At 39.3% G+C, this 12,999-nt stretch overlaps 1 protein-coding gene across 1 annotated transcript; it reads left to right on the top strand.

Moving 5' to 3' along the window:
* The first annotated feature begins 244 nt into the window (after window positions 1-244).
* On the top strand, window positions 245-2,743 carry LOC143857680 (pentatricopeptide repeat-containing protein At4g13650-like). Its single transcript, XM_077368115.1, has one exon. The coding sequence runs from the start codon at window positions 245-247 to the stop codon at window positions 2,741-2,743; it is 2,499 nt and encodes an 832-aa protein (XP_077224230.1).
* The last annotated feature ends 10,256 nt before the right edge of the window (window positions 2,744-12,999 follow it).

Here is a 12,999-nt window from a genome sequence, read left to right as displayed (position 1 = left end):
TCTCTTACGCTTTATGAAACTTTGTCCACAATTTCTGAATTCTAGGCATATTCTAAAGGAAACCCAACGAAAATTTCCCCCCAAATATCCCTTATCTAATGGAAAATCTCCAAGTGAAAGCAGACTTTTCACTTCCATGGGTGATCCAAGACCCAAATTTGAGACTACCCAGATCACCAAACCTAGTGTTCTCATCGCAATTCTGCGAAATTCCTCCTTTTTTCAATCTTTACAAATTGGACAGATGGCTCATTCTTGCATTATTCAAACTGGGTTTGAATCAGATGCATTAGTAGCCAACATTCTTCTTCATACGTACTGTTCTTGCTGCGCAATTTCGGACGCACTCCATCTGTTTGATGAAATACGCAAGAGAGATGTGGTTTCTTGGAACACAATGATATCTGGATTTCTTAAATGTGGATTTTTCCTAGATGGGTTTTCTTTCTTTCGTGAGATGAAACTGGCGGGGATCCGTCCTAGTCAGTCGAGCTTCGCATCTGTTTTGGTATGTTCTATTGAGATGGGTAGTTTCAAAATGTGCCAGCAAATTCATGGAGAGAGTTTGAAATGTGGGTTCTCGTTTGATTGTTTTGTGGGGAATGCTCTCTTGACAGCTTATGTAAAGTGTGGAGATGTCTTAAATGCAAGAAAATTGTTCGATAGAATGCAAAATCCTGATGAAGTTTCTTTTGAGATTATGTTAAGAGGATATATTCAACAAGGAAATTTTGATAAAGCTATTGAACTGTTCAAATATTCGTATCTGCTAGGCGTTAATAGTAGTCCCTTCGCGCTTTCTTGTTTAATTAGTCAATGTGTAAGCTCGAAACTTATCGATATTGGAATCCAAATTCATGGGTATATCATTAAGTTAGGTTTGGATTCAGTTGCTTCTATTGCAAATTCTCTGATTACAATGTACTCAAGGTCTTATCTTTTGGGTGATGCAGAGTGTTTGTTTGACCGGTTAAGGCAGCCTGATATTGTCACATGGAATTCCCTGATTGGTGGTTATGCGTTTAATGATCTTGGAGATGCCGGTGTCGGTCTTGTTGGGAGGTTTTTGTCTAGTGGAATGAGGATGAACGAATCTACTTTTTCGAGTTTTCTTTCTTGTTGCGTGGCGGTTACCGTTCTTGAGAATGCAAAGATGTGTCATGTTCTGATACTTAAACTAAGAGAATCCATTGATCAAGGAACTGATAATATTATATTGACAATGTACTGTAGATGTAAAAGTCTAAGTTATGCAAGTACCGTATTTAGAACAATAGAAGAGAGGGATGCGGTATCATTTAATCTATTGAATGGACTATTTAGAGACCATGGCTGCTATGAGGAATCCATCAAACTTTGCTGCAAAGCCCAGTTGGAAGGGATTATTAAAATAGATGAAATCATGCATTCAAGTGTCATTTCGAGCTGTTCGAAGTTGGTTTGTTTTGAGATGGGACGTCAGATCCATAGCTGTGTAATCAAAACTGGTTATGAGAGGGTTTTCTTACTTAAAAACTCACTCCTTGAGATGTACTCTCAATGTGGAAGGCTCAATGATATGCAGAAGTTTTTTAGTGAAATTGATGAACCCGATCTCTTCTCGTGGAACATGATGATTATGGGCTATGCTCGTTATGGGCTCATTGACGAGTCGGTCAGAGTTTGGAGGGAGATGAATGAATTGGGAATAGAATTCAATGAATTTTCTTACTGTGCTATGATAGATGCATGTAATTGTGTTGAGACTCTAGTGATTGGCGAGCAAATCCACTCTCACATCAATAAGTCGGGGTTGTTTTCTGACACGGCTTTGATGAACTCTTTGCTCTCAATGTACTCCAATTGTGGGATGATGGATAAGGCATCCATGGTATTCGAAGAGCTTCGTTTTGTTGATTCTATCTCATGGAATGCCATCGTTTCTGGTTATGCCCAAAATGGATTAGCCAAAGAATCACTGAGATTTTACTTTCTGATGATCCAAAGTGGCTTAAAACCTAATGATGTAACCTTTCTGAGCATATCCAAGTCATGTGGTATCTTAGCAGAGCTTGTGCTTGGGTCACAGTTACATGCCCAAGTTATCAAAAGAGCATTTGAATTGGACGTCTCGGTCTCAAACTCGTTCATCACCATGTATGCCAAGTGTGGCAATATCCATGACTCATCCAAGGTTTTCCAAAATGCCATCCGAAGAGATGTGATCACATGGAACTCCATGATTTTTGGTTATGCCCAACATGGGTGTGGAAGAGAAGCTTTGGAAATCTTCATGGAGATGAAAATTTCGGGGTTGGAACCAAATGAAGTAACTTTTGTTGGAGTCCTTTGTGCATGTAGCCATGCTGGCCTGATATCAGAAGCTTGGTATCAGTTCAATTCCATGTACAAGGACTATAATATTGTCCCAAGCGAGGAACATTATGCTTGCATGGTTGACATCCTATGTCGAGCTGGGCAACTAAGAGATGCGAAGGATCTGATCGAAAAGATGCCGTTTGATCCTTCTTCTCTGATTTGGAGAACTTTGCTTAGTGCTTGTAGAGGCAATGAGAATATCAAGCTTGGTGAGGAAGCTGCGGAGAGGATAATGGAATTAGAACCACAAGACTCAGCTGCTTTTGTTCTCTTATCCAACATATATGCTTTAGCTGAGAAGAGTGAAAACAAGGCTGAGATGAGAAGGTTAATGAAAGATAGGGGAGTGAAGAAGGAAGTTGGGTATAGTTGGATTTCGACTTGAAATGTTACGAAGTCCTCATTATGTATTTATCTGTACAATCTTGTCAAATATAAGAATCTGAAGATGAAAGGAGATTACCTTTGTTGAAGGAGGAAGTTGGGTATAGTTGGTTTTGGAGTTGAAATGCTACAAAGTCCCCATTGGAGTGGAAATAATTAGTTTAGTTTTTTGTAGCTTGTGGAGTTTGCTCTCTAGTTGTTTGGTATGGGTAGGAATCTTAGAGATAAAGGGTTACGATATCTAGCTTGGTTTTAGAGGAAGTGGTCGCCAAGTAGTTTTTCTATTTGGTCAAGTAGATTTTCATTGATTTCAAAAAATGGCTGTTTACAAATAATTTATACCAAATAGAAAAACTACTTGGTGGCCACTTCCTCTGGAACTCATACCCAAACCAATCTAGACACTGTACCCATACCAAACAACTAGAGAGCAGACTCCACGAGCTACAAAAGTCTAAACAAGTAGGGCCCATCTAGGCTGTAGCATAAAGTAACCAATAAAAGATCAAACAAAGTTTTCTCTGTGTTTTTTGTAAGGAATTGTCAAAATATCACTGCCCTTGTAAAATCAGGAAATCGTATGAAAACATATGCAAATAATAGGATTTTAAGATCAAACTTCAATAAATGTTAGAACAAACATAAATACATACATAGAAACCGTCACAAAAGCAAGACAACTATCCACAATGGTTTAATAACACTGAAAATTTGGTGACAGGTGTTACTCATGTCTGATAATTCAGTACATACCACATTTCACATGAAATTCGTATAAATATTTATACATAATACATATACGACATTTCACGTGCAATTCATATAAACATAATTATATGTACACATATTGATATAGTACACCACTAATGTACTTACGATTTTGATTCCGATATATGTTTTTGTTTCAGTGGGGATGTAAATGCAAACTTTTCGGTAATTTAGTATCGGTTTCGGCGGAAATTTAAAAGTTAAAACTATGGTTTAGTTCATGTTGCAATTATTTTGCATTTGTATTTGCTAGTAATCTGTATTCAGTAATTAACGAGCTACCCAGACAAGTCGTGACTTCAACTAACCTGATCCAAAGCTAGTAGAGAAGGACGGCGGAAGACCTACATTGTAGTCATTGTGTATGGGTTTTTTCATCAAATAGATAAGTGCAATCTGTTTTTCCTATAGTTTTATTTCAATTCTAGATTTTTAACAGTGCATGAATTTTGGGTCTGAGTTGCACAAATTTGGGGACCTGGGTTTAAGTTACCTGTTTCGGGGTCCGAGTAACCAAGTAGGATTAGACCTATTGATTTTTGGGTTCGATTAAGCCATAGATCATTTTCTCTTTACGTTTACAGGTCTAATACTTTGAGATTTGTAGTATTCTGATCATCTATTTCTCCAACATATGTCTCCATGTATATACCAGTCAAACTAAGATACAATCTAACCTCACTCCCCCTTCTCTCTCCTAGTCCAACTTAGGAAAGCGAGGGACAAGTCATTCCTAGTCACAGTATGTGACATTAACAAGGGAATTCCCACGTGGAGAGGGAAACAAGACACACCAACATGGCCGAGGGACAATCCTAATGTCAGACTTCCTAGAAAGAAGCTTTAGATGAGATCATTTCTATTCATGATTCATGAGATTTATGCCTTTTCATGGATACAAGTTCGAGATACAGTAAGGTGAATGTGCCTTTAGGCCACTCGATGGACATTTTGGTTCCCTATTTGCAAATGGTTAAACTAGAAGACTCGTTTTTACAAATAGGGATTTGCTAGGGTAGCTGCTGTCTTCATTCACGAGGTGGCTGGTATGACATGCGACCAGACCGGCCGCGAAATGCCTTTTGCGATGTACGCTAGCAATTCCCTTTACAAATAAAGCAGAGGACTCTTTTGCACAAACCCCTTTTTTTTAAGTTAGAAAACGTTGAAAGGGATCAGCAAATCACGTGCATGAGAGCATGGAGAGGGTCCCACTTTCCATACAGACATGGGAACCCATATGCCTTTCCTTTGGTCGTATCATATGGCTCTCCTGTAGTTTTCTTTGTAGAAATAAATGGCTGATTTCCTATATCTCGCTCCCTTTTTAAATAATGGGAGTGAGGGGCAGAGCATAAGTGGCTTAAAAAGCCACCGATTGGTTCGTACGGCGGGCCCACCTCTGCAGGCTCCACAAAAAGCGACCAATCACTTTCCTTATACTAAATAGATATTTTCTTTTCTCTAGTTTTTAGGGAATTTTTTTAAGGAAATGATATTATACTAAACACTTTTCTTATACTAAACACTTTTTCTTTTGCTTGAGAGAACAGCCACACAAGCTCACTTATGGCAGATTTTGTCTTATTCATTTTATTTATCTAAGGTGGTTGTTCCCTCATGCAAAAGTTATCTGTGTAATGCCTTTCGGCAAAAGTCCCTACCAAATCCCTTCTTAACAAAAAATTTATGCATATCAATCAATTTTTTTATATTAAAGTGAAGAGTGCCTTGAATCATCAAAACAAGGGGCCAAAGATATCATTTCTAATTAATGGTCAATTTTTATTTTTATTTGCTTTTAATTGTCCAATAGCAATCTCAAAAGTTCCTTAGTCTGATTGTTAGGATCAGCCACTTAGACCATGTTTGGCAACCATGAATTTTTTTATGGAATATTAGCTTGCCATATATTGAGAGGGGTAGGGACAGAATTGATATGACACTAGTGATAAGAACGTGGCAGTGGTTGAAAAACAGGGAAAAGAAAAACTCTACTCAACTTGGCGCAAGAAGAGACTGGATCAACGGCTGTATAAATGTGCTACTTCTACGGTGGAGACCACAGATCTCCAAAATATCTAATGCAAGGTGATTCCCTCAATTCATCCCTCTTCAGTTTTTGCTTTAGTAAGCATGGTTTTAAATTTCGACCGAAATTCGAAATTTCGGTGGAGACCGACATCGAAATCACCCAAAACCTAAACGGTCATTTATTTCGGCCGAATTTCAGAATTTCGGTCGAATTTTCGGTTTTTCCGAAATTTAACCCAAAAAATCTATTTTTTTAAATATTAATTTAATATTTCACCTAAATTTTGACTGAAATTTAATATTGAATTTCGGCTTTGTACCAGATTTCGACCGAAATTTCGAAATTTCAATGTCCGAAACTGGTACCGAAACCGAAATTTTAAACCTTGTTAGTAAGTATGAAATTGGAATGAAATATTTTCCCACTTTTCAAGGAAAATTTCAACCCCATTAAACCCTGAATTTTTATTTCATGGAATTTTTTCCATAAAATCTTTTTCCTTAGTTCCAAATAACTTAGTAGATAAAATGAATTTCTTTCTTTTGCTAGGTAGGTGCACTGAGTTTCTCTTTTAGAGATGACTTATGAGTAATGGTGCATTTTTACTCAAGAGGCTGTGTCTCACTCTCACCCCAAGTCAATGAATTGGAAAGAGTACCACTATTCACGCTTGGAAAAATGGGTGCCGAGAGGCAATCAATCTCAATTTTTCAAGGCAATAACTAAGGCAATAAGGCATTACTAGAAAAGCATCTTCATTAAAGAGTCTACAAACCCCTTCTCCCATTTTGCCAAATCTGAACATAACCCTCTTCTCTTCACCCCCTCTTATCTCCATCCCTCTCATTTTTAGCCCTTTCTCCAAATCTACCCAACCACCCAACCTCTTTATAAACTCCACCACCCCCTCTATCCTCAACTAGAACCATGTCCAAACCCATTAACATTTCCATCCCCCACCAACATTTCTTTATGCCTCCCACCACCAGTAGAATCACCTCCAAATATAAATTCTACCCCAAATTTTGATTCCTCCACCCCCAGACCCTAACCACTACCAGTTCTTCCATTGCCACCTCTATCTCCAACACCCACCTCTCCATTTTTTTTCTCCATTTCTCTTAGCCTTAACCCTCGACACTATCTCACTTCCAAATCTACCTATAAATTTAGTCCCACCTCTCCAAACCCATTAGCATTTCCAATCTCCACCACCATTTTTTAAGCCTTCACCACTAGTACTAAATTCTACCTCCATTTTGATTCCTCCACCTCCCAAACCCTAACCACTACCATTTCTTCCATAGCCTCCTCTATCTCCAACACCCATCTCTCCATTTTCTTCAAATCTCCTAGCCTTAACCTTCAACACTATCTCTCTTCCAAATCTACCTATAAATTTAGCCCCACCCAAAAAAAAAAAAAAGCTACAAAAAAAAATAAAAATGAATGGGTACTCCAAAATCAAGCTAGGTACGAAAACCAAGTCAGGATCCATAGACTTTTCAGACCTCTCCTTCTCCCCTCCAAAATCCACCCCAAACCTTAACCCTAATCCCATACCCAACTCCAAAACTGAAGAATCCCAACCCACAAAGAAGACCCATGATCCTTTGCCTGAGCATGAAGAGGAAGATGATGTTGGGGAGAGATTTGGGGTTATTTTGAGCAGAAATTGCTCTGTTTCTTCTTCATCTTCTCAAAGGTTTAGGGCTGAAAATCCACCCATTATTCAGTCTGCAGTGAAAAGGGCTTTCTCTATGAGGAGATCTTCTTCAGTTTCAGAAGGGTATTGTAGAATCCATGACCAATCTGTTCACCTTTCTCCTCCCTCTGATGATGTGAACATGCAGACAAGGTCCAAGAAGAAGAGAGGCAGGATCCTGAAAGCATGTAAGCGCCTTTTTGGATTTTCCTAAGGTTATTGATATTCGCACTACCATGTTTTAATAATCGCACAAACTCAACTTGTCCTTTCTGTTTTAATTGGCTTCTAAGAGCTTTTTGGGGTCCTTTTTGGATTGAACTGATACTGGCACTGCCATCTTTTAATAATTGCACAAAATCAGCTTGACTTTTCCTTTTAGTTAGCTTCTTAGAGGTTTTTTCGAACTTATAAATAGCTTTTTAAAGTATAAAAGACAAGCTGAGTTCGTGCAATTATCAAAACAGGGTAGTGCCAACATCAATAGGGTTATTTAATTAGATTTCGTTGTACAAGTATCCTTGTTTTTATAATATCAGCCTCCTTGTTTCCTTTTCTCCATCTTTCATTTGTTTTTTTGTCCTTCTTTCTTCCCATGTTAGAGCTTTGAAGGATTAATGAATGCTGTATGTATCTTTTTGGGTCCATGCTATGCTGATATGTTATGGTCTACAATTTCAGGCTCTTTTTACTTTTTTGCCTTACTTGTAGCATTTTACAATTTTTTTTCTCTCCTAATATATGGGTAAATTGGCATACTGGGTTTTATAAATTAGACTCTGGCACAGAAGTTTCCTTTTTTATTCTTGAATGCCTTAATGGTAGCAAACTGCCATTGAAATGAAAGGGAGGACAACCCACAAAACTTGGCTAAGCAACGTTGAGCAGGAGGTTGCTGCGGAAACAGGGAGTGTGGAAATATCAAACATGAGGTGTTAAAATATCAGACCATGGAATTGATATTGCCACACCCCCTACTTTTAGTGTATTTTAGGGCGTTGCACAGGAGGTTCCTGTGCAAAGTTGTCATAAAGATAACCGATATAAAAGAAAGCCAACGAGGACACCAAAAGAAGGAAAAGATAAGGGGGGAAGAGAATCAAACATCTCTAGTCCTTCCTTATCGATATCAATTTGAGTGGGCTTATCCAGTCCATTTTCATATGTTAAGAGCTCGTCCCCTTTGTGAGTGGAAGTATGTGTTTTTACAGAAACATTTTTCTTATACTCTCTCTCTCTCTCTCTCTCTCTCTCTCTCTCTCTTTCTCTCGGCTTTTGGAGGATTATCTTGGGGCATTTGGGTGTTGTTTGCCTCATATCTCTCTCTCTCTCTCTCTCTCTCTCTCTCTCACACACACACACACACACAGAGGTCTCTCCATTTCACAAGAGTTTTTCTCTTGCTCAAAACTTTAGGCCTATGTGTTGGTAACCATGAAAATTTATTCCATGGAATATTTGGTTTATCAGTCCTTGAGCACTTAGAAGAAGAAGCCCCTGTCAGGCAAGACCCAACCCACATCAAATGGGAACAAGTAAATTCGAAAAGTGATACTCAAACAACTTTGAAAACCAACTCCGAAGGTGAACCATGGCAGACGGTTCCATAGAAGGAATACCCCTGCATTCCTTGCGTAAGACGCTCATAGCGATCCCATCATGCTCCTATCAAGTTAGCCGATTATTTAACTCGAGTATTAAGCAGTTTGAACTCTTAGGTTTAGTGCTATGTTTTTTTTGTCTATCCCAAGTTTATGGATCTCCCTCTCTCACGTGTTTTGAGTTAGGGATGGTGTTTTGTACCCATAAATGTATCATCTTTCTCTTTATCTAATAAAGCAAGAGAGCGGAAAAGGATGAGAATTGGGAGGTCATGAGTGAGGAGCAGTTGAGAAGTTGTTGAAAATAGGGAAAACAAAAACTCTATTTATAATAAAAATTTGTTTTTCCTTATTTTTCTGCCACTTCGCATCATCTCCTCACTCATGCCCTCTCCCACTCTCTCTACCCCCTCTTAACACTTGGTAATCAAGCTAATATTCCATGAAAAAAATTCATTGTTGCCAATGCGATGCGGGTTAAAAAACAAGGAAAACAATATTCCTATTTTAAACAGTGATTTCTTTTTCTTTTTCCACCAACCCTGTCTCATGTTGGGCAAAATAGCCCCAACAGAGAAGAAAATAGTTGCTGAAAAACAGAGATTGTAGCATGAATGAAAGAAAGAATAAGGGAGAAAGAAGCAGTCAAACTACACAAAAAGAGACAAAAATTTACTTGGTCTAGCAATGGCCTGCGTCCACGAAAATGATCTTATGGAGATTTTTTATTTTCTCCCATCTGAGTTTGTCATATATTTCATCTTTCTCTTTGATTACTTCTCTTTTGTACATTTGAACTCCTCGTTCAGGGGTGCAGCTCGGGTTGAGGCCGACCTGACCCGAGGAACCCATTTTTCCAGCCCTAACCTGGCCTGACCCGATTTCCAACCCTGCGAGTTTCGACCCGAGGAACCCATTTTTCCAACCCGAACCCAACCTGACCCGATTTCAACCCGACCCTTCGAATTGTGTGGGTATCCTAAAATGAATCCCATAGGATGATCCCAACCCTTCGATTTGTGGGGGTTTAAATCAAGGCACTCCTGTCGTGGAATAGTGGGCCCACTATTGATTGATCCAAACTGTCCAATTGATAGGCCTCACCTTTAATTGGATTTCTTATGATCCAAAAATAGTGGCAGTCATCGAATGGTAACATTATTAGGTGTTAAATTTGGATGATTTCCCTGGATTTTGAGCCATAGGAGATCCAAATCAAGGCCTATCAATTGGACGGTTCAGATCAATCAAAGGAGGACCCACTATGCGGAATGGACAAAGAGTAAGGTCTTGATGTTTGCACGTTCGAATCTTGCGAATGAGAGATGTCTGTTCGGCATCAGACCCGGACACACTCGTTCACCCTGTGATGGGACATCAAAACAATGGTCTTTGTTCTTACGAGAGTCACATTGAAATGATTTTCGGGTTATAAAAGATCCAACACGGAACCTATTAGATGGATGGTCCAGATCAATCATAGGTGAGTCCCCTTAAGTAGCAAAAATTCCAATATATATGGTTAATCGAGACTAGGGGTGTAAACGAGCCGAGCTTGGCCAGGCTCGGCTCGGCTCATTAAGCTCAAAGGCTAGGCTCGGGCTCAGCTCGGGCTCGAATCAGGCTCGGCTCGGCTCGGTCAGGCTCGCGAGCCTATCGAGCTTGGGTTATATTCTGGAATATACGTATCAAATGGACGGTTTGGATTATCACAATGGATTATCACGGTTTGGATTATCAAGGGTGCGAGATTCGCACATGCCAAGTGGGTAGCAAAGGTTGCTAGAAAAGCGAAATAATAAAAATAAGAGTCATCATTACGAAAAAATAAAATATCTGAATGTATATAATTTTAAATGAAAAATTACCAATAGGAAATTATGACAATTATAAAAAAAAATACAACCAAACGGTACAAAGTTATGACAATTACTGAAAAAAGTCATGATTATGCCTAGCTGCTGCTGTATTATATTTGTATATTATATTTATATATGACTGTTTTTCTTAACGAGCCGAGCCGAGCCTGGCCTAATTCGGGCTCGGCTCGTTAAGCTTAACGAGCCTAGCAAGCCGGCTCGGCTCGGCTCGTTAAGGATTTGAGCCGAGCTCGAGCCAAAATTGACACCCTTAATCGAGACTGATCTAGATTATTGATATGGTGGCAAGACACTATCGTGGGGATATAGCCCTAGATCATGGCGTGAGATGATCTTAACCATCTTATTAGTGTTCTCTGGAAAGCCAATGATCCAAATCAATGGTCATGATCACAACTATCCTGAGGCGGTTACTAAAAGACGGTTTGTGAAAGTATCAAAATATGGTTGTTGTGATATTCAAATTAGGCCAACTTAATATCAATAAATGAGAAAAGTAGGGAACGTGGGGACCATGTTGAGTGAAAATACGGATTATGGGCACCTTTTAAAACAAGAACCAAAAAAGGGCTTAACTTCAAAATCGGGTTGGAAAAAGACCCTGATACTCTTATGACATCAACAAAAACGTCATTCAGCTTCCTTTTTCATTACCGGCGTGTTTCACGAGGTTCTTTTGGTTCGTCTGGTATTTGAACCAAAAAACCTTGGGTTTGTTTCTATCTTGGCCGTCAGAAATACCTAGAGACGGATGGATGATTGACACGTGTTGAAAATTTCTTGGAATGTTAGCGGCTCTATACATAACCGGTTTTGTTTGGATTTGAAATCTTTCTGTGAACCCAGAGTCCTTGGATTCCTTTAAATCTTGGTCGTCGCCAATATGAATAAACAGTCAGATCCACGACACGTGGATATCAAAATGAAACGGTGGCGTCTTCTAATACCCCTCTCTATACCCATTATTCTCCTCTTTGTAACCATTATTTCCATCGGGGTAACAATTATTTCCGCCTGCGTACCCATTATTTCCACTGGCGTACCCATCCCCTATTTGTAACCATTATCGGCGTACCATTATTCATATTCCCCTCTCTGTAACCATTATTTCCGCCGGCGTACCCATTATTTCTGCCGGCGTACCCATCCCCTATCTGTAACCATTAGGTCCATTATTTCTATCGGCGTACTATTATTCCTATTCCCCTCTTTGTAACCATTATTTTCGCCAGCGTACCCATCCCCTATCTGTAACCATTATTTCCATAGGCGTACCATTATTTCTATTCCCCTCTTTGTAACCATTATTTCCATCGGCGAACCCATTATTTCCGCTGGCATACCCATCCCCTATCTGTAACCATTATTTCCATCGGCGTACCATTATTCCTATTCCCCTCTCTGCAACAATTATTTTCGCCGGCGTACCCATCCCCTATCTGCAACCATTATTTCCATCGGCGAACCCATTATTTTCGTAGGCGTACCTTTGATATTCCGGCGGAGTAATTTATAATCCGGCAGCAACCCAGAAAATTCGACAGCGTACTCAGTATTCCGCCGGCGTACCCATTATTCTTATTCCCCTCTCTGTAACTATTATTTCTACCGGCATACCCCTTGATATTCCGGCGGCCTACTTTATAATCCGTCGGCAACCCAGAAAATTCGGCACCGTGCTCGATATTGCGCCGGCATACCCCTTGATATTCCGGCGGAAATAATGAGTATGCCGGCGATGTAAATAATGAGGAGCAAAAGAGAATGAAAAAAAATTCCAAAAGAGATGTATTCAATAACGTTACCAAGAGAAGTGAGAAAAGATAACGACAATGTTCTAACAAATATTCAATAACGTCAGCGTTCCAAAAAGTTTTCCAAAATGTGTAAAGCATCGATCTGTCTCTAATTATTTCCGACGGTCAAGATAAAACGAACCCAAAGTTCTTTCGATTCAAATACCCATTCAAACAAACCAAAAGAATCCTCGTGAAGAGTGCCAATTTAATAGGCAGTAATGAAAAATGAGGACTCTGTTGATGTCAGAAGGGTATGAGGGTCTTTTGACTACCCGATTTCGAAGCTTAGCCCTTTTTTGTTCTTGTTTTAAAAAGTGCCCGTAATCCATATTTTCACTAAATTGGCCCCCATTCCGTACTTTTCTCTAAATAAATGGGAATGATTTATTCACCACCTTGCCCCCAAGCTGGACAAACCTGTACTTTTTAAATTTCAAAATGTACGGTACGGTATGACCATAGGATATTC

This window comes from Tasmannia lanceolata, unplaced genomic scaffold, assembly GCF_043159265.1.
Source record: "Tasmannia lanceolata isolate RefF3 unplaced genomic scaffold, GAP_Taslan_0.1 ptg000025l, whole genome shotgun sequence".
NCBI lineage: Eukaryota > Viridiplantae > Streptophyta > Magnoliopsida > Canellales > Winteraceae > Tasmannia > Tasmannia lanceolata.
This window is presented reverse-complemented; position numbering and strand designations above follow the sequence as displayed.

Excerpts from the sequence above, each read along its gene's own strand:
- LOC143857680 (XM_077368115.1), top strand. The coding sequence starts at position 245 with ATGGCTCATTCTTGCATTATTCAAACTGGGTTTGAATCAGATGCATTA.